Genomic DNA, 21,203 nt, shown 5'->3' on the forward strand with positions numbered 1-21,203 from the left:
GGCGACTTTAGACCCTTTTTAGGGTCCCCAGCAAAGCAAAATCGGACGTGGAAAACGGAGCCTCGTTTTCCTGAGCCCGTTATGCCACGACGTCTAACCAGGAACAACTTTGATATAATTCATAATACTTTACTCTTTACCAAGTTCCACATACTTATTATGCTGACTTTTTTTTCTGGGTATACATTAATTTTATTATAATAAATCTCTCTATTTATTTCTCTCTCCTATGATCTATGGCCATTTACAAAAACAAATTAAAAATGCAAAGTCCCCATGTTCAGCTAAGGAAAGCAAAGAAAAACAAATCGTATTGGTTCAGAATTACAAATGTTAATGTGTAATCTTCTATCGGGATATATCATGTATTTTAAAATTCGCTTTACACAAGATTGTTTCCTAAACCCTAGAAGGGGAGGAAAGCAGTCTCTGAGCTTTTTAGCACATGGAGAATCACATAAATGACCAATCCTTTGTACAAGCTAAACCCCTAAAGGTACAAAAGAGAATGTCAAAGCAAAGGCAGAATGGTTCATCTTAATATCCAACTGTACAGATATGGTTGGGTTTATTTTTACTTTATTTTATTTACTTTATTCTAGAAATATTCTAATTGTTACTGTAAACTGCCCAGAGTCACTTAGGTGAGATTGGCAGTGTAAATATGTGATAAATAAAATATTCAGATGTGTCCATGATCAATCACATCAACTGTTGGAAATGAAAGCTCAGAAACACACTTTCCTCCCCATCTAATATTTGTAGAAATTAAAGCTGGTGATTAAGCATCTTTTAAACTACATGGCAGCCATTCAATGACTTCTTAAGGATTAGAAACCCCAGTGACTCTGAGTAAGAAGCTTAGTAATGTGGGCTTCAGGTTTCTTGCTGCTACAAATCCCAAAACTGTGCTGAGGAATGCAAGATTCTTCTGAGCTCTAGTCAGATCTCAACCTCTTAAAATTAAGTTCTTACTCCTTTATTTACAGTGGTATGTACATTGCTTACTCAAGCAAATCTAGGTAGTTTACAAGAGCAAGATATCCATAAAATCCAAATATTAAATATCTTTTTAACAAAAATTGGTGCTGTGGCTTCCAAACTCAAAATATTTTCAGCTGCTTCCTAATGTATAAAATGATAGAGGCAAGCCTAAACCCAGAGAATAAAGTGTCTCACAATTAGAGATTGCTGTTTTTTTGGGGGGGGGGCTTCTACACCTCTGATCTCTTAAAGGGGGAGGTACCCATTGCATCTTCTCACAGCCAAAGTTTGATGGGCAAATTTAACCTGGAGAAGATAGTCCCAAAGGGAACAAGGGGACAAGCCCATTCTCAGAATGAGTGCTAATAGTTCTAGCTAATAGGTTGACTGTGGTTTGGCAAATCAAACCTGGAATATTTTAGCTCTTGATTTCAATTTATTTTAACTGTTGCATTCAATTTATTTTGGCTTTTGCATTTATTTCATTTGAAGTAGAAATTGCTAATTTAAAAATGCACAGTTCAATGCAGTCTGCAAACATATGATCCCTGACTCCTCTAATTTAAATTAGCTAAGATTCTAAAATGAACAGGAATTTGAAAAATGAAAACAGTGTTACTTACGTCTTCTGACTGACTGGTTTTCCTCCTCTTTCCTGAACCATCCAGATCTTTCTCTTTTTTATCCTAAGCAGAAGAAAGATAATTCTGAGCTCCCATTGTCTCTATATCAGATTTTATATTTTGATAATGTTATTATTCCTGTTTTTCCCATCTTGAGAACAACCTGAGGACCTCTTTCTGAAGTGAGCCAGTGTGTCTGCAACTTTTTAGTTCAGCCTATTCAATGATCCACTACAACCTCTATTGGAAGAACTGGGACAATGTGCCCTGATTTGATCACAGGTAGTCCTCAACTTACATCTTAACTGAGTCTGGCATTATGATCGTATGTCACTGCAGTCGTAAGTCGAGGCATCAGATGACCACACTCTATTTTTTGGCAATTTGTTTTTGGTGGTGTTCATTAAGGAAACAACCATGGTTGTAAAGCAGATGCTGCGATCGTTAAGTGAATCAATTTTCCCCACAGGGCAGTTTTTGCCAGAAAACGGAAATAAATACTGGAAGCTGGCAAAAACATTGCAACTACATTTTAGGGGGGTCTGCCTGTCAAGCTCAAAGCTTGACAGAGTCATCATGTGACCATGGGATGCTGCAAACAGTTATAAAGGTGAGCTGGTTGCCAAGTGCCCAAAATTCAATCATATGGGGTTTGTGTGTTTGTGTATGTTTGTGTTAACTTTGAAAACAAGTCATTAGTAGCTGGGGGGAGTCCACTGTAACTTTGAACAATTACTAAGTGACTGGTCATAAGTTGAGGAGTACCTGCAGTTATCCATGCAACAACCTTTCAGAGTTGATGCCATATACATATACATTATTATATGTATAATAATATTACACATATCTATAAGTATCTGTTATAGATCTGTTTGTAATTCAGAGACCACAGGTGTTTCCATTTGAAACTTCTACTTCAGTTCAAATAAGGGCCACCAGGAACCGACTCTTTTGCATACAAACTTTTAGCACCCATTTGGCAAGGCTACTTTTTCTTGATTTTCAGATATTACTGATTATCTATATGAAGCATAGCTTTTACACTCATTCTACCTACTGTACATTAGCAAAGTAACCAAGTAAATAATGACAATCTTTCAGAGCAAAATAGATAAAATGAATTTTTACAGATGTGCAGACTCTAAAAAAAGCCAGTGAATGACCATCATAGTCATCATTCTAGTAGATAAACACTGTCAGCACCAGTCACTCAGAGCTTCTCTTCCTAGCTACCCAATAACTATATGATGCTCAAAAACCATGCACCCAACTTCATATCAAAACACAGCCTTTAGGAATTCAATACAGTAAAAACTTAATTCTCTAACTTCCATTCAGTTGATTTTGGATACACTGGATATTTTAGTTTGGACTTCACCCTCAAACTTCGAGCAAAATCTATTATTTCTAAAATTATTTCCAACACTGAGAAAATTATGACCAATTGGTTCATTTGCATAATTACACAATGCAAATAATATAAATTTGGATTTAACAGATGTTCCTTCAAGTGGGCTATTAAATTACAACATTATGGAGATTTACCTTTATTTCAAAAAACATTGTTATTACCTTTGGTGTCCGTTTCCGTGAAATGGTCTGTCCCAACTTGCTTAGGAAGGAAATTGGTGATTTGGTGTTAGTAATTAAAGCAGCTTTTTCTTCTGCATTCAATTCCAGATTATCTATAAAAATAAGTAAAAAAATCAATGGAGGCATCACAAAATCAGAAATCTCCCAAAGTTGGGGCTTTGATGTTGGCTCTTTGTGACACAAGTATAGCTATTTCTACTGTCTACATTCGATTGCAAACCATAAAACCTAATCCTCTATTTAATCTTTTTTCCATTTTAGGAATTGATTTTTATTCTGATCATTTAAGATCCATAATAGGACAATATCTGTCTCCCTCAAGTAGAGAGGGGAGCATGAGAGTGGGGACACTTAACAAGGAAGGCATTATTTTTAAAACATATTTATGTATTCTTTATCTCCAAAGTTAAAATACAAGATATTATTTTTCTGTGATCAATTTATTTTCATATGCTTACTGCAAAATTACTTTAGCTTTGGCAACACAACTACATTTTCAGATAGCATTGCTATAATCCATTTGGTTAGGTCATATAAGGTACATGTTTTTCACTACAACCTGTTATTCAGACTTGCTCTAACAGAAAGTTTTCAACTTTCTTCCTCTAGAACAGGCATGTCAAACTGCCGGCCCGCAGGCCAGATGCCTCATACCGAAACTGTTCCCACCCCATTGCCGGCAATGGGGAAAAAGTCGCAATACGTCGCACAACGTCACGTGACATTGCGAGTTTGACATGCCAGCTCTAGAAGTTCCTACTTCTATTAAGGTCACATTTTTGTCTTTAATATTAAATAGAAACAGAACCAGTTTGAACATTTTTGCATAATTCATCAGCAATGTAAAAATATCACAAAGGTAAAGAGTTAATCTCAATGGGAAGACACTATGACTATGACAGTAGCAGACAGATCAACCTTCTGTCTCATCACCTCAAAAATAGTTCAGTCCAGAACGCTTCACAAAATAATGTCTTGTGAGAACAGTTGGGATTCCAGCTTGTTATATTGTATTCACTATCTTAATATGGGGGAAAAATTAGGCACAGAAAACATTCAGCATCAAAAGAAAATAAATTTTCTTCTGGAATAGAACAAGAGCAGTCCATTCTATATTGCAACTTTCAAAGATTGTAGTAGATTCATAATATGTATCTTACCATTGGAAGGAAGAGAGTCCTTGAACATCTCATAAAATTGGGTGAGATACATGACCATGGACAACTTGTCTGGTTCACTAACTGATGCCATATCTCTGCCTGTCATGATGGGGGATATTCCAAGCTCTTTCTCAGCAACATCAAATGCTAGCTGATTATTCTTCTCGATATTGTATTCATCTAGAGAATCAAAATCTCTGGAAGAGAAAAATGCATTTTCTAAATTATAACAAAAACTCTATCTACTATTGCTTACGAAAATATAAACACCCCCTCAATTGCCTGACTGAATTTCTTCAAATAGCCATTCACAAGCAAATCCTATTGCTTACATCAAGTCTGGACGAAATCGATGAATAATAGCACACAGTGCTAGGCCACTCTTCCATGACGTTGTAAGATCTGTTATGTTCACACCAGCATATCCATCTGTCTGCCTCTGACACCAGCCCAGAAGTTTGCTAGAACGGGCCACAGACTCTGAAATAAACATTGTGATGCAGTATTTTAGTTTTTGATGTGACTATGCAACTACTAGTATTCTCAATCATTTTGGTGGACAAAGGCCAGTTGTAATATTTGGGCAGGGAACTAAGAAAAACAAAATAGCTGAGTTGCGTGCACAGGGTTTGGGAAGGAATTTGACAATTGTCTTTCCTTTTTTTTTCTTTTAAAAAAACTATTTCTGTTTCCCAACTCAAAATGGCCCAAGAACTGTGACACCAGTCTTCAACAATCATGCTTAGGAGGGATAGCTTGGGCACTGAAAATGGAATTCAAAGTAACATGAAGCCCCAGGGCTATGGGCTGTCCATCCCCATTATAAATCAAATTTATTCTAACTGGTGCTCTTCATATATATTGGACTAGAGACTAAAGAATTTCATGCCAATATTGTATAAAGTGCATGTTGGCCAAGAATTCTGAAGGCTGTAACATAACACTTAATGGGGCATTGCATTAGGAAAGATTGTTTATAAACTCAGAGTTACATCACTCACAAAATACCAATTTCCTGGTTTTAATAGCATGGCAAAACCCTCCGTTTCTCTGCTTTTAATGCACACAGAGCACTAAGGAAAATGTTTTTATTCTCATTCTTATCCATAAGAATGTAAGTGTACATAAGTGAATACCAAGTATATTTATAAGAGCCTGAGGGTCAAAGAGATCACTAATGGCTACAACACAGCTTAAGTAAATATCCAGCCAATATTCTCTTAATGCACTATTTGAAAATGGCAGCTGGCATGGAGTCCAATTTCAAATTTCCAGGAAGGGAAGAAAAAAAGACAGTAACAAACGAATACATGGAATGACTTACCATTCCGTGATAACTTTGGTGTCCTAGAATTCATCAAATTTTCTATCTCCAGATGAATATCCTTCAAGTCTCCTGTATCATACAAATGACGTACCTGCAGCAATCCAAAAACAGTGCACGTATCACATCAAATGTCAAGATAATAACAAAGCAATTAATTGTTCATTGGCCAAAGAGTGGGCAAACTGTATTAAGTATCTGCAGAAAACTCACTTCTAATATAACACAGGAAGCCAGAAAGATTGGTGGCTAATTACTCTTGCTTGGAATGATACTTAATTTTAATGCATTTGAACATTGCATATTGTCTAAAAACTATCCTAAACTGTTTCCACATTTGCCTCTATAAGACACCCCAGGATTCACTGAGATCTCCCATCTAATTGTTTAATAGGACCAATGATGTTCCTCCTCCAAAACTGGATTAGGGTAGCCAGTGGCTACCACTTGTTTATACCTTTTATGGAATAAAGATTACCAAAAAGATCTGCCCACATAATTCTGAAATTATTTCCTTTTCCAATAGACCTTTTGTTTTAATTATTTGGACAGGCATATAAAATAAACAATCGTTTCTATTATTTAATATCCTTCCATGGACATAAATGAACATAACTACTCAAAGTCAAAAGTGATACCAAGACTTCTTTTGTGACCAGCTTTGATTTATTCTGTTCGGTTGCTGCAGCTGACATGTTATGCTGTACCACTTCAGTACTGTATTTATATTACTTTAATGCTGTTTCTTCAACTGGTTGCATAAGGTGTCCATCATATATCCTGGAACCTCACAGGACAGAGCCAATTACCTGGCTTGGCCTTAGGAAATTGACATTGATGTTGGGGTATCGAGTGACAGGATCAATGCTGTATTGGCTGAAGTTCTTGCTGACATTCTCCGGTGTAGTTTGAGGCAGCAACCTATAGATGCTCTCTCTAGGAAAAATAGGACAATGATGCCTGGTTTAGTGATATAAAAAACATTGACAGACATGACTTCACTTCTAAGAGCAAAGGATGGCATCTACTGTTGTGTCCCAACTACAGGTAGTCCTTGACTTACAATCATTAATTCTGTGCCCATTCGAAGTTAAAAATGGCACTGTAAAAAGGGACTTATGACCGTTTTTCACACTTATGACCATAGTAGCACTGCCCATGTTCACATGATCAAAATTCAAATACTTGGCAACTCGTTCGTATTTATGATGGTTGCAGTGTCCCAGGGTCATGTGATCACCTTTTGCAACTTTCTGACAAGCAAAATCAATGGGGAAGCCAGATTCACTAAACAACAGTGTTACTAACTTAACAACTGCAGTGATTCTTTTAACAACTGTGGCAAGAAAGGTCACAAAATGGGGCAAAATGCACTTAGCAACTGTCTTGCTTAGCAACAGAAATCTGGGGCTCAATTGTGGTCATAAATCATGTATTTCTGTCAAATACTTTTCCGCATCTAGAATAATTGCCTGATCCATACTCAAACAGCTTAAATCTAGCATTTATATTTTCAAATTAATGAAAGAGGGCCCTTTCTGAATCTTCCATATTGCAAGAGACTTCTGTGTTTAACTGAGCTGGTTGGTTGGGTAAGCAGAGAAAGGAACTCCTCTTCAGAGGCAAGTAAAATAGAGAAGAAGTCATCTTGATTATGGTTACTCACTGCCAGTGAAGTATATACCAACGGAATTTTTTATTTTTTTTGCCATGCAAAAATAAGTAAAATGGTGTCTGACAAACTGCACATTTTGTGCAGTCTTCAAACCAGGACAATGCTTTGTGTCTGTTGAGAGGAACCAAATGCAATGAGAAAACCAAAAAGGTGAGTGACACTAGGCTGGAATATTTAAGGGAGTTAAACAAGAGAAAAAGAGGCAGTTATTAATGAGCATTATGTTGTTAATTCTTTTATGAAATGAAACTCAAGGGGAGCAGGAAATAATTAATATTTAGCAAAAAGACATGCAGGTTTTTGTACTGCCATCATTTTTCCATATTTTACCATCTCCTCCAATGTACAAAAAGTGAAGTTAATAATGCTATTGTTTAATGAAAGAAAAATGCATATTGGAAAAGAATACAGTAGGTTTTAATTACACTGCTGTTTACCTCAAACTTTTTAAGACAGGTAAGTGTACTATATAATAGCTCATTTTCAAATGATCAGTTCCTGTAATTCTGAAAGGCTGCTGTATTCAATGCCATTTTAACAATGCCACTTAAATGTAGGTTTCAGTTATTTCAATCCATCCTGACTCATATGAACTACAACCTTGATTATGGTGTCTTATAATATTCTTGATCAACCTGTCTAGACAAATCTTCCGTGTCCTTTTTACATATCCCACAGAGTTAAATAATTCACTAAAACTGCCATTTTAAAAATGGCATTTTTAAAAATCACCAAACAGAGACTTACTTTTGTGCAGGTAGATATATATAAGATAAAACTATATGTCTATGCTCACACCACACACAAACTAAGCTAAAGGGGTTGAATAATTTCTCGTTCATATGTTGTGATAACCTAAACATTGTTTTGCAAGTTGAAGCAACTATGTCATTAAACTTTATATCGTTCGTTTTGGGCTTAGTGTTATGTGAACATAGCAATCGTGTTTTTTAACCTGAGTTTTGGGTTTAAGAATGTTGCCAATTAGAAGCATAATTAGGCAACTTTCCCTGTGTCCACCTGATTATGTTTAACTAGTTAAGTTTAAGCCATCTTTTACCCCATGCACAAAGAGAAAAGTGTGTTATTCCTTGCTAAACTATTGTAACTGAACACAGAAAATGATAAGTATCTCCGGATAACACATAAACTAGCACAGGGACAAATAAGAGGCCACAGAATTGACATATAGGAAGATGCTAATAAATGCACATACACTGCATATTTGATGAGCCTGAAGTTGCATACTCTTAGATATACAGTAGATACCTTTTAGATACATTTCCTGCTTATGACAGCATACACATGGATGTACAAACATGCAGACAGAGAAATAGGCATTTTGATACCTTTCTGCAAGGACCTCCAAAGGACTTGTTCCTAGGGACCAGCTTCGTACCATCCAGGCAGAGTCCATGGCAGCAAGAAAGCCTCTGGCTATTCCAGTTCCCATTGGCCAAAATGGCTGGAAACAATTATAAAAAGGGGTTGGGAGGAATAAGAGAAGGAAAAACATATTCCTTGGCATGTACACTGCAAAACTATTTTAAAACCCCAAGGGATCTGTAGGACAAGATCAGATGGGACTGCTAGAGATCACTCAAAGTTCTGGAATAATTTCATGAAGTCCAATATTTATATTGTGAACAGCCTCGTTTAATGCCAAATTAAAGACTCTATATAACCATGTTTTTCATACCAATGGAATATCAAGTAAATTTAAAATGTCAGAAATTCAGGTCATTCCTTTTTATGCTGAAATCAAAGTTACAACAAAACTCATTTACTCTTAAAACAACAATTCTAATCTCAACTGAACTGTTCATATTGCCTTTCCAGTCATCTTCAGAGATATCCGTGACTCCAAAAAGCATAAATATGCCCTCAATATATAACAATGAAATTACCTCAGATATGCACACGTGCTACTCATTTAATTTTTGAGGACAAAATGAAATTTCATTATGTTGAGTAACTTAATATTATTCGCTAAAACATATTAATGTACAAGTAGTTCTCAACGCATGATGATTCATTAATGATGGTTTAAAGTTACAATGGCCATGTAAAAATTACTTCACAACCTGTACCTGCACTTACAACTGTTGTATCACTCCTGTGGCACAAAAAAGCAGCTTAGTGTGTTCATTGGGGGAGCTGGATTCACTTAACAGCCACATGATTCGTTTAACGATCATAACAATTGTCATAAAAGTGGGTCTGATCAACCTCTTTAAGGAAAAGGTGGAAGAATCAGGATCAGAAAAAGGAAAGGAGGCGAGGTTGTTGTGCAGGAATACAATCTAATTTGAGGGCTAATCCACATGGAGCTCTGTTTCCATCTGTCCTGTTTGCCACCGTTCGTTCCCTAGTGATTAAAATGGACAATCTGAAATTTCAGCTGGAAGCCACGAACAAGGAGTGTATTTATTTATTAATTTATTTATTTTATTTATTAATGAAATTTATATGCCACCCAATCCCTAGGGACTCAGGGCGGCGTACAAAATTAAAACAAGTATAACAATTAAAAATGAATACATTCACACAGCATGTCCCAATCGAATCCCGGCCCCCCCGGGGACATCAACCCCAGGCCTGCCGGAACAGGAGAGTTTTAATAGCTTTTTTGAAGGCCGGCAAGGTGGGAGTAGTTCGAATCTTGGGGGGAAGTTGATTCCACCACGTCGGAGCCACCACAGAAAAGGCCCTTCCCCGAGGGCCCGCCAGCCGACATTGTCTGGCCGATGGGACCTGAAGAAGGCCCAATCTGTGGGACCTCACCGGTCTCTGGGAACTATGCGGCAGTAAGCGGCCCTGTAAGTAACCTGGTCCTAAGCCATGAAGGGCTTTAAAGGTGACAACCAACACCTTGAATTGCGTCCCGAGACCCACAGGAAGCCAGTGCAGCTCGCGGAGGATAGGTGACACGTGGGTGTACCTTGGTGCACCCACAATCGCTCTCGCGGCTGCATTCTGAACCAACTGCAGCCTCTGAACGCTCTTCAAGGGTAGCCTCATGTAAAGTGCATTACAGTAATCCAGTCTTGAGGTGACAAGGGCATGAGTAACCGTGAGTGTATATCGGAAGTGGTGGCCCTTTGAGAGCTGTATGCAACGAAATTTCATTTTGGTGTATGCCGATTGATGTACATTCAAAGTGACAATAAAGTTGTTATTGTCAAACAACAAAGTTGTTGTTATTATTGTTATTGTCGTGATATGACTTACAACCACACCAACTCACAACTGAAATTCAGACCCAATTTGTGGTCCTAAGTCAAGGGCTACCTGTATTTCTTGGGCAAAAAAAGATTTTAGAGAAGCAGAATGACTAAGCTAGACATACAGAAGAACAGTTTAAATGATAATTCAGTTCATAAGTGGGTAGCTAGGCTGCTGGAATCTATCTCCGCATTCACTTTCATTTATTTTCCTTAAAAATATTATTTTCATTATTTTCTGCAGTTTTTTAAAATCCTAGACTGGAAAACTTGAACAAAACTCAGTTTGCTTCCATTTTAAGTCCTTCAGGAAACGAGCTACACATTTCTTCTCAGGAAAAAGGCCTATGATGGTACTTTGAAATGGTACCTGTTTACCATTTTAGTAGTAAAGTGAGAATAAATATTAAAAGAAAACAAAAAAGAAAACAAAAAAGAAAATAGAACAAGTTCAAGTAAGACTTGTGGAGAACAAACCTCCAACAAGCTGTCCCCAACTAATGCCACAAGCAACTGGTGGCCATTTAATTCTCGAACCATGGCTGCGTTCTCTGAGGCATACATGCACGTGAAGTCAAACATCGCAACGTCGGGCTGTCCATAGTGGTTGATGGCAAAGTCCAGCGATGGCAGCTGCTGATTAGTTGAGAAGTCAGCAGCTTCTCTGGCATAGCTGAGCAGAGCCCCCTGGTCCACATTTTCTCGTGACAGTAACAGTTCCGTATCTGCATAATCCTGCCAGGCAAAATAAAAATGCACTGAAGATAACAGTACAGGAATTACTGTACTGAATTACAGATAGCTGACTTATAACCATTCATTTAATGATCATTGGAAGTTACAACGGCACCCAAAAAAAGTGACTGACAACCGGTTTTCACACTTACGACTGTTGCAACATCCCTATTGTCACGTGATCAAAATTCGGATGCTTGTCAACTGGCATGTATTTATGACAGTTGCACTGTCCTGGAGTCACGTGATCACTATTTGTAACCTTCCCAGCTGGTTTCCAAGAAGCCAGATTCTCTTAACAACTGCATGATTCATTTAACAACGGCAGTGATTTGCTTAACAACTGTGGCAAAAAAGGTTGTGAAATGGGACACTACTCATTTAACAACCGTTGCTTAGCAATGGAAATTCTGGGCTCAATTGTGGTTGTAAGTCGAGGGCTACCCGTACTGTTGCCAAGTCTGCCCAATGTTCCTTAGAGCAGTGTTTCCCAAACTTGACAATTTTAAGGCATGAGGACTTCAACTCCCAGAATTCCACAGCCAGCAACGCTGGCTATGGAATTCTGGGAGTTGAAGTCCACATGCCTTAAAATTGTCAAGTTTGGGAAACACTGCCTTAGAGAAACAGAAAGTACAAAGGAGATCACGCAAAATCTGACTGGATAGATCGATTATTTGTAGCACAATAATACTGACAATTGAGGTGGATCTGGTGTTTCTCTGCAATGGACTGCCTTCAGCATTCACATTTTTCATTATGGGCCAGAACAGTCAGTTTGACTTTCACAGCAGTTCATATTCATACAAAAATATGAAATGCACCAGTTGCTGGGGAACATGAGTGGAAGTAGCCGCATCTTCCTTTATCTGCTTCTCAATCGTTCCCTGTTGTGATCTTTTTGTGACACCACAAATCTGTATGTCTCTCCAGAGAAAGAAAAATGGATGCAATTCATTGTTTGAAGCTTATGCAGGAGAAAGCCCTCCTTACTTTGAACAAGTTGGCAATCGACATTTAATATAATAGTATTAAAATTCTATTATTCTGAATAAATTAGAAGGAAATAATTACTAAGGACAATTGATTCCACATCAGTTGTCTTAAAACAAAAAGATATTGTCCAAATAACCCTTCCTGCGACATTGGTTGTCCATGGTGGTTACTGCAAAAGATGGATAATTGTCCATTACAATCTGTTCTGAAGGATTATAGGGCAATGAAAACTAATATTATGATCCTCTAATCTTTTTAAGCAGGTCAATGGCCTCATCAATATAACTGAGGTTGTAATGAGCACACTTACGTGTAATATGACCCCTTTGTCCAGCAAGCTCTGTTTTTTGGCAGTCATGACAAAATAGTGTGTATCATCTTTGTAGTAGACAATGTTCTCTAGATCAATGCCTAAAATGGAATCAAGAAAGATCAAGGGTCAAGGAACAGGACCATAAATGCTTAGCCCAAATCAACAAAATGAGCTAAACACTGCCACCAATAGTAGTTATGCATATCAATTTAGCATGTTTGTCCACTCAGCTTCAAAAGATCACTTAGAACATAACTCACAAGGTCAGGTTCTCTATAAAATTCCTTCCACTCCATAATTGGATGATTCATTTAATACTGATTCTTGGCTGTCTTTCAAAAGAACGGCTTCTGAAAGCACAAATTAGGAAGCACCTTCTTTTAAATGGTCAAAGAATCATCTTCTTCCGGGCATGTCCAATTGCTTGGAAGTTGAGCCCAGTAAATTGTTTTGCTTGCTGGGAAAATGACTTTGTGTACAGAGACAAATGACAACAGCTCCCAAAGCAACTGCATGAGCCAGGGGAAAAATCTGGTTCCTTTAATGTTTTTTAAAAAAGATGTTTCCTGTGTATTCCTATCATAGCACTGGCAAAGTTCTAATGATTTCAGAAGCTTTAAGAAACCACATACAGGTAGTTCTTAACAAACATTCAAAGTTACATTTCGGGCTTGCATTTATGAGCAATTGTAGTGCCTTGCATAACACAACCATAATTTGTGACATTTGATGCTGGTTTCTGACAAAATAATGCCTGTTCAAGAAACAACTGCGGGGTCTCACTCTCTGACCATAGTAAAAATGGTCATAAAATTAAATCAGGTCACATAACCCATTTAATGACTGCAATGACAAACAACCAAAATTCTAGGTTTGATTGTGGTTATTAAATGAAGACTATCTGTTCTAGTTGCCAAAGATCTGGTTGCCATGAATACACAAAGAAAACATTCTGTAGAAGCTGCAAAACAAGCCCCTTCTTTTAGTTCATTAGTTACATGCAAACTGTAAAACTCACAGCGTTCATAGGCTAGGAGCATCTCTGGAACAAAGACATAATGAGATAACATTGCTTATTTTCAACTATCAATCATTTCTACAAACCAGTTGCTTCTCGAAGATCCTGGAAAAACTTCTGGTTGAAAATGAAAGCCACACCGCTGATCTCTTCAACCTTGGCTTCAGCTGTGGTATTCCGGTTGATAAAGTTTGCCGTGATAGCAATTGCCAGCTTCCCACGGAATTCTTTTCGCCGAAACCCTATAGAACAAATACACCATGACAAAACAGGCCTCAAATTTCAAATCATCTGCCTGAGGAAAAAAGTGACTCTAATTCTACATCTATAGTAATCTACCATGGATTTAATTTTCTCCCCTCCAAATGAAACTGCACTATCATGTCCATATACAAAGTAATGTGTAAAGAGCTATGGAATTAATATTATTTTTTGGAAACACGATAAACAAATGAAACATTACAGAAAAAAATACAATCCAAACAATTCCATACTTAGTTAAATCATCACTTTGCCTGGCCTTTCTCAATTCTGCCTTATAATAATTCTGGAAGTCCTTAGCTGAAAATTCTTTTCCCAGTTCCATTATATAGGACATAAAACTCGAAAATAACTTAATAACGAATCTCTTGTATGCAAATAACATGCTTGAACATACAGTCTATGTATCTAATATAATCTATTCTCATTGAAATGTCTCCCTGGATAAAGGGCCACAAGGAAAACAGCATAATGCAGTAATAAGCAGAGGCTACAGAATTCTTGCCTCTGTGGTAGACTTCTTTTCCTATCATCCTCAGCCAGCATGGCTAACCTGGCAATAGTTGGGTTGCAGGCATGTTCTACACATCAGGATAAACATCAGCCACAATTACCTTCCAAAGTATTTCGCCTTCCATCCCCTCCAATTATCACATCAAACTCATATTCTGATACAGGATGTGTTTTTGGATAGACTTGTGCACGCCAACCTATCCCTGTGGATAAATTATATATTAACAAAGCATGTACAAAATTGGATATAGACATGTAAATGGCTTAAACACTCAAGCAATATTTAACTGGGCCTTTCAGTATTTGTAAAGTGGAATAGTCACATACAGCCACTACTCATGATGGCCTGATTATACAAGAATAGAGGTAAAGAAGTCCCCATGGATCTTACTCTGCTAGCCATTGCTGACTATAGGGGGCAACGCTCATCTCTGTTTCAAGGGCCTTTGAGCCAGCACCGTCTAAAGCAGTGGTTCTCAACCTTTTTAATGCCGCGACCCCCAACCGGTCGTTAAGTCAAGGACTACTCAACCGGTCGTAAGTCGAGGACTACTCAACTGGTACAGTACCATTTGCAGAATGGGACTTTTGGCGGGCTCAGCAGGGCAGAGACAGCCTGGACAATTCCTATTGGCTTTTGAAAGCCAATAGAATTAGACTCTATTCAAGAGAGTCTATTCTATTGGCTTTCAAAAGCCAATAGAATAAAAGGGAGTAGCACAGCTAAGGAAAAGGGGGAAAAAATGGTGGACTGCGTTGTTTAGCGACCCCCGTGAAATGGTTGTTCGACCCCAAATGGGGTCCCGACCCACAGGTTGAGAACCACTGGTCTAAAGACATTTCTGCGACCATGTGGCCAGCAGGATGTTACAGAACACTGTTTCCTTCCCACTGAAGGGGTATTTACTTGCATTTGCATGCTTTCAAACTGCTAGATTGGCAGGAGCTCGGGTGAGGATGGGAGCTCACCCCGTTGCACTCATCTCAAACTTGGGCTATCTGCTTTCCAGCTGACAAGCCCAGTGTCTGAATCGTTGAGCCATCACACTGCATTATATAAGAGTAATTCCTTAGATATTGTATAAAGAGCAAGACTTTCACCCAGAGTCTGCTATCAATGCCAACCCTACTTACTCTCATTCTCCTGGTCCTCAGGAGGACAGAAAAGACCTTGAAATTCTACATTGACATGGATCTCAACACCGAGGATTAAGGAGACCTTCAAGAGTATCAGCTGAAGCTGACGAATACCTGAGAAACAGAAGCGTAAATAATAAAGACGAGACATTCTTCACAATTTATACTCCAATATCTGAAAGATCCGTTGGAAAATTTGTCACTTAAAATGTAATCTAGGCAACAATATGATTAAAAGCACCTGAAAATGCTGTCTACAGAAGAACTGTCCAAAGTAAGTTCCAAATGCAACTGGCCATAAATCAGACAAAACAAAACTATTCCAAGTTCTGTTCCATTTAATCATGATGGTCAGGAGAAAATTATTGTGTGGATTTCCTTCTTGAACAATTAAGCTGCCTATGGCACTTTTAGGCTTCTCTTTCGGGTAGTAACAGCTCCCAAAATAAGAGATTATTCCATGGAGAGTTGATTAAATTTTATTAACTTTTATCATATACAGATGACAGCTACATTTTCAGTCTAAAAGCATCGCACTGGATCTGTTATTAACCAGAGTTTGTTGTGAATGTAATCTCCATGTGAAAGTACACACCCCAGAATCCACATCCCTAAAAGTGAGGGATGGCTCTTTGATGCATACATGGACTAATATGGCATCAGAGTATCCAGAACTTCCAAATGCTGGCTATAGAAAGGTTTGAATACTAATTATTATTGTTCCCAGCAGATTTTGATGAACACTTGGGATCTCCAAGAAGTCCAAGAAATTGAAGCCAAGAAACTTCCGGAAACCTGTTATTTCTGGTAAACAGGTAAAACATAGAATTTGTGCTAGGTTTTTGACTTGTTTTCTGTGCTGTTCTAATCCTCATTTTCTTTGTCTCTGTAAACATCCTGGACATGAGTGTTTAATTTCAACTCTCATTTATGCTCCAGGTTATGTTAATGAAGATATAACTTTTTTCAAAAAGAAATTACAATATTTGTGACAGACACCACCACCACCTGCTGGTCTGTTCAGAATACTGCATTATCTTCTGGAATATTATTTCTTAATGAATTTGTAAGGCGCTGCATTACCATAAACTGGGGTTTTCTGAATCTATTTTCTTCCATACTGAATGTTATCATTTTAATACTTGCAAGAAAAAAAACCCCAATTTTTCATTTTACTTTATAAGAGCTTGATTTTCTTCATTTTCTGTGAGATCGATTGAGGTAAAGGGGAATCTTCTAATCACCACATCTCTATGATATATAATCAAGTAGAAATTATTTCATCTTTCGTATTGTTATCTTTTAAGCACCAGAAAGGCAACATAGGGTACAAGATCCTGCTCCACTTTCTCCCACTGGACTTATAGTATAGATGCCAGGTAAGCATCTCTGAATAATAGTAGGTAGGAACAGGAAACACACAGCTGCTATCCCAATGCAAAGCAGGGGGCTAGAGAATGAGAACCCAATTGAGTTTTGGGATAGGAGGCCTGGAACCTACCTTGTGGATCTCAGCATCCCTACTGGAATAAAAGCATATTTCTGATTTTTTAAAGAAGATTTTATTAAAGCTGGTGGTATATATATAAAAAATAAACTTCCAAGTTTTAAGTTACTCGTGCTTTCTCCTCAAATCTATACCTTATGCTTAGACTTTCATACTAGCTTCTCTTTCTTAAGTCTACCTCGTCAATGAAACCTGACACAATCCATTTGTCCTCAACCTTTACTATGGTGACATCATATACCAGTGATAACAAACCTTTTAGAGACCGAGTGTCCAAACTGCAACCCAAAACCCACTTATGCATCGTTGGGTGCCAGGTGGTGTGGCCCATTGGTTGGGTGTGGCCAATTGGTGGGTGTGGCCCACTGGGTGGGTGTGGCTGCGGTGGTAACGACAGACTGGGTTGGACTAAAAAATTCAATCAATCAATTCCAACTTTGCAAGATCTTTTTTTTCCATGAGAACTTGAAATTGACTGATTGATTTAACCTTTTTTTTTTTAGCACATGGCAGCACAGGCCTAAAGTGAAAAGGTTTTATAAAACCCAGCTGAAGGCCTAGGACTGGGGCAACGGCGCGCATGCCCACAGAGAGGGCTCTGAGTGTCACCTCTGGCACCCGTGCCATAGGTTTGCCATCACTGTCATATACTATCCACTCTTTCCACCTGTAAGTGGTCCTTACTGATATGGTCGATGGCTCCTGCGCAAAATTTGCCATAGAACTTTTTGGCGCCAAGGCCTCTCAAGTCATGAATGGTGAACGGCCACAGATGCAGAACATTGTTGCGGGAGAAGGCATCACGCTTTTCTATCACCACCACCTTTGCTCCTAAAAAGGTGAGATCAATGGCTGTCCGAAGGCCACAGGGTCCAGCCCCAATAATGAGACACTAGGAGAGAAGGAAAGAACAGGCATTATTATGCACACATGAACAGACTTTCTATGAACCAAAAAATTAAGAAAGTACTGAAGTAGAATAATTGTATCCTAAAATAAGCTTTCCAGACTTACTGCTGCAAAACAGTGTCATAGCTTCAGTCTGAACACTTACAATAACAACAAAGCTAGTAATTTTAAAAGCTCCATTTACCTGTATCAAGAAACTGCAGGATTTCAGACCACAATTTCCACTACAACATAGTTTGGTTAACTTAGAAAAGTGAATGCTACCTGCATGCATATGCTGCTTTGCAAAACTAATGCAGTTCTACAACATATAATCCATTTGGCCCAGAAACAGATGGGATTCCAAATAAGTAGTTGCTAGACTTCTACTTCAGACCTCAGAGCATTTTGGGAGAAGTATAGCTCAGTGGCAGAGGCCTAGAAACTGTTACAAGTTGCAGATGTTCAGGAAGATTATTGTCTGAGTTGTACTTATATTTTCCTTTACAATAATCCTGCAGCTTCAAGTGAGACCCTCTATAAAATTACAAGCAAGTTCCCAGGCACCACAATTAAAACCAAACCAGGCCAGGGATGGCTGAATTACAACAGCAGGAAACTGGTAGCTTGTGGGCTAAATGAGTACCCACCGGTGTCCCACAACACCTCAAAATTCAGCAAGACTACCAAATTAGCTTGCTTCTCAAGGGAATCCCTTCCCCCTCCCCTTCTAAGTAAGTGAAAAGATTTTAGCTCTGTTCTTTCCAGTGACAACATCTGGTTAGCCACCTGCAGCTGTCCAGAAGCTCCAATTACACCCTTCAACAGGTCAAACAGGGGCATACAGCTGTGCAACTTGATGGAGCAAAACATATAACTTCAGATGTCACATAGCTCTGGATGATTCCCCTTATCCAGATCAGATCCTAAAACTTTGCAGGGGGGAACAAATTATGGGGAAAGGTTCCAAGTCCCGTCTTAGTTGTACTAATTTTTATTTGCAGAGGAGTTTTGAGATAAGATAAGAAGATAAGATAACCTTTATTGTCATTTTTTTTACTGTGGGCACAACGGCACACATCAAAAATGAAATTTAGTTGCCCGCTCTCAAAGTAAAACACATACATGACACACACCTAAACATACTATATACAACATATGTATAGACCCACACCCTTACGTATACATAACAAATAAATATTAAATACTGTCCATCTTTAATCTTAAGTATTAAGGGCAACCCACGTCTGCAGCCAGAAGTACAGATAGTCCTTGACTTACAACCATTTAGTAACCGATTGAAGTTACAACGGCACTGAAAAAAGTGACTTATAATTCCTTTTCACATTTACAACTGTTGCAGCAGCCCAAGTTCACATAATCAAAATTCAGACGCCAGGCAACGGACTCATCTTTATGACAGTTGCAGTGTGCCAGGATCACCTTTTGTTTTTTATATATATTTTATTAAGTTTTTTCAGGATAGGGAAAAGCGAGGGTCATTATGAATGGTGGGGTTCAAGGGAGGATTTAGGGTGGGAATGGGTACAACAATGGGGTTGCCCCCAATAACATTTCACGCTTTAGCAAGCAAACTATCATCTGGATACAAGTATTCCACAGGGCTAACATAATGATCAGTAACTGTAGTCAACAAAAATAACAGAGATTATAAAGCATATCAATTAATCAAAAAAATCAATCATCTTAATAAATTTCAATTTCATTATCTCATTTTGCTAACCATTGATAAAAGTTTTCCCATGCTTTATAATAAACTGAGTCTTCTTTCTCTTTAATCTCTAACGTTAATCTATCCATTTCTGCACATTCTAAAATTTTCCTAATTATAATCTCATCGGGTGGAATATATCTTCATTTTTCCAGTATTGGGCAAATGCTATTCTCGCAGCTGTCAATATATGTAATATTAAATATTCATTCTCTTTCCCATAATTAGATCCTAGTATTCCTAGCAGAAACAATTCTGGCCTAAATTCTATATGTATTTTAGTTATCCTTTCCAGCCATGTATGAATCTTACGCCAGGATCACCTTTTATGACCTTCCGACAAAAAAAGTCAATAGGGAAGCCAGATTCAGTTAACAATTATGTTGCTAACTTAACAACTTCAGGGATTCACTGAACAAACTATGGCAAGAAACGTCGCAAAATGGGGCAAAATTCATTTAACAGAAGTCTTGCTTAGCAATGGATATTTAGGGTTCAACTGTGGTCCTAAGTCGTGGACTACTTATAACAACAATATATTCAATATATGATATATATATTCAATATATAATAATATATTAGAACCTTCTTTCTGCTGGATATGCAGACCATATTACAGATGTGAACCTCAAACTCTCCCTTTTGCTCTCTTATCCTCTTTTGCCTCTTGGTATTACTAGAATGAAACAAAATTGGTGGGAGATATTTATCCAAAACAACAAAGGCATCTGACATATAAGCAAATGTCTATGGAGATTGATTCTCAATCATCCAGGGCAGGGGTAGGCAACTTTGGCTCTTTTATGACTCGTGGACTTCAACTCCCAGAATTCCTCAGCCAGCCATGCTGAGGGGAAAGGGAGAGGTTTCCAAGCTGAGCCATGCTGGCTCAGGAATTCTGGGAGTTGAAGTCCACGAGTCATAAAAGAGCCAAGGTTGCCTACCTCTGATCCAGGTCATAGTTCTCCCAAAGGTGCTTTTTTCAAGAGGCAACTGGACTTTCTTTGTTTTTCTTTCAAGACGTTTCACTTCTCATCCAAGAGAACTGAAGAAGTTTTTTTGGATGAGGAAGCGAAACGTCTACAAAGAAAAACAAAAAAGTCCAGTTGCCTCTTGAAAAAAGCACCTTTCGGACATATAAGCAAATGCGGTAGGGCCAACCGTTGCTCAATGTTACAAAAGAAATACTGCATTTGCTCAAAAAAGGATGGTCCTCAATTTAAGATGATCCCATAGAAGGGAGATTAGACAGAGAAATCAGAATGAATTAAAAGCAAGCAGAAAACTCCTGTGTTTTGCCTAGTTTCTACATCTTGGGCATCAACATGGGTTATTGGTTTTAATCTGAGACCAGACCTGGGGATTTTCCCATTCCCCCCCCCCTCCAAATGTGTGCAAATATACATAGAGAACTCATGTTCTTTAAATAAACAAACAAGGACCACCTGGGACATAGAAGAAGACAGATGTACAATTGCAATTAATGGTCTGTAAATCAAGACACCACATTTACAAAATAA

General features: G+C 38.1%; 1 protein-coding gene across 26 annotated transcripts in view; it reads right to left on the bottom strand.

The window, feature by feature from the left end:
* The window catches only part of MICAL3 (microtubule associated monooxygenase, calponin and LIM domain containing 3), a 217,999-nt gene that overhangs the window by 94,762 nt on the left and 102,034 nt on the right, over window positions 1-21,203 (bottom strand). For all 26 annotated transcript variants that reach the window (XM_039364504.1, XM_039364665.1, XM_039364415.1 and 23 more), the window contains exons 3-15: window positions 17,748-17,955; window positions 15,554-15,670; window positions 14,521-14,622; window positions 13,732-13,887; window positions 12,625-12,725; window positions 11,061-11,318; window positions 8,709-8,824; window positions 6,494-6,620; window positions 5,685-5,778; window positions 4,693-4,840; window positions 4,361-4,557; window positions 3,180-3,292; window positions 1,608-1,670 (exon numbers count right to left, since the gene is read on the bottom strand). In XM_039364504.1, the coding sequence (XP_039220438.1) occupies window positions 1,608-1,670; window positions 3,180-3,292; window positions 4,361-4,557; window positions 4,693-4,840; window positions 5,685-5,778; window positions 6,494-6,620; window positions 8,709-8,824; window positions 11,061-11,318; window positions 12,625-12,725; window positions 13,732-13,887; window positions 14,521-14,622; window positions 15,554-15,670; window positions 17,748-17,955 (1,800 nt within the window). The remainder of the gene's footprint in view (window positions 1-1,607; window positions 1,671-3,179; window positions 3,293-4,360; window positions 4,558-4,692; window positions 4,841-5,684; window positions 5,779-6,493; window positions 6,621-8,708; window positions 8,825-11,060; window positions 11,319-12,624; window positions 12,726-13,731; window positions 13,888-14,520; window positions 14,623-15,553; window positions 15,671-17,747; window positions 17,956-21,203) is intronic.

Source organism: Crotalus tigris, unplaced genomic scaffold, assembly GCF_016545835.1.
Source record: "Crotalus tigris isolate CLP2741 ecotype Arizona unplaced genomic scaffold, ASM1654583v1 scf7180000017541.2806704, whole genome shotgun sequence".
NCBI classification, from domain to species: domain Eukaryota; kingdom Metazoa; phylum Chordata; class Lepidosauria; order Squamata; family Viperidae; genus Crotalus; species Crotalus tigris.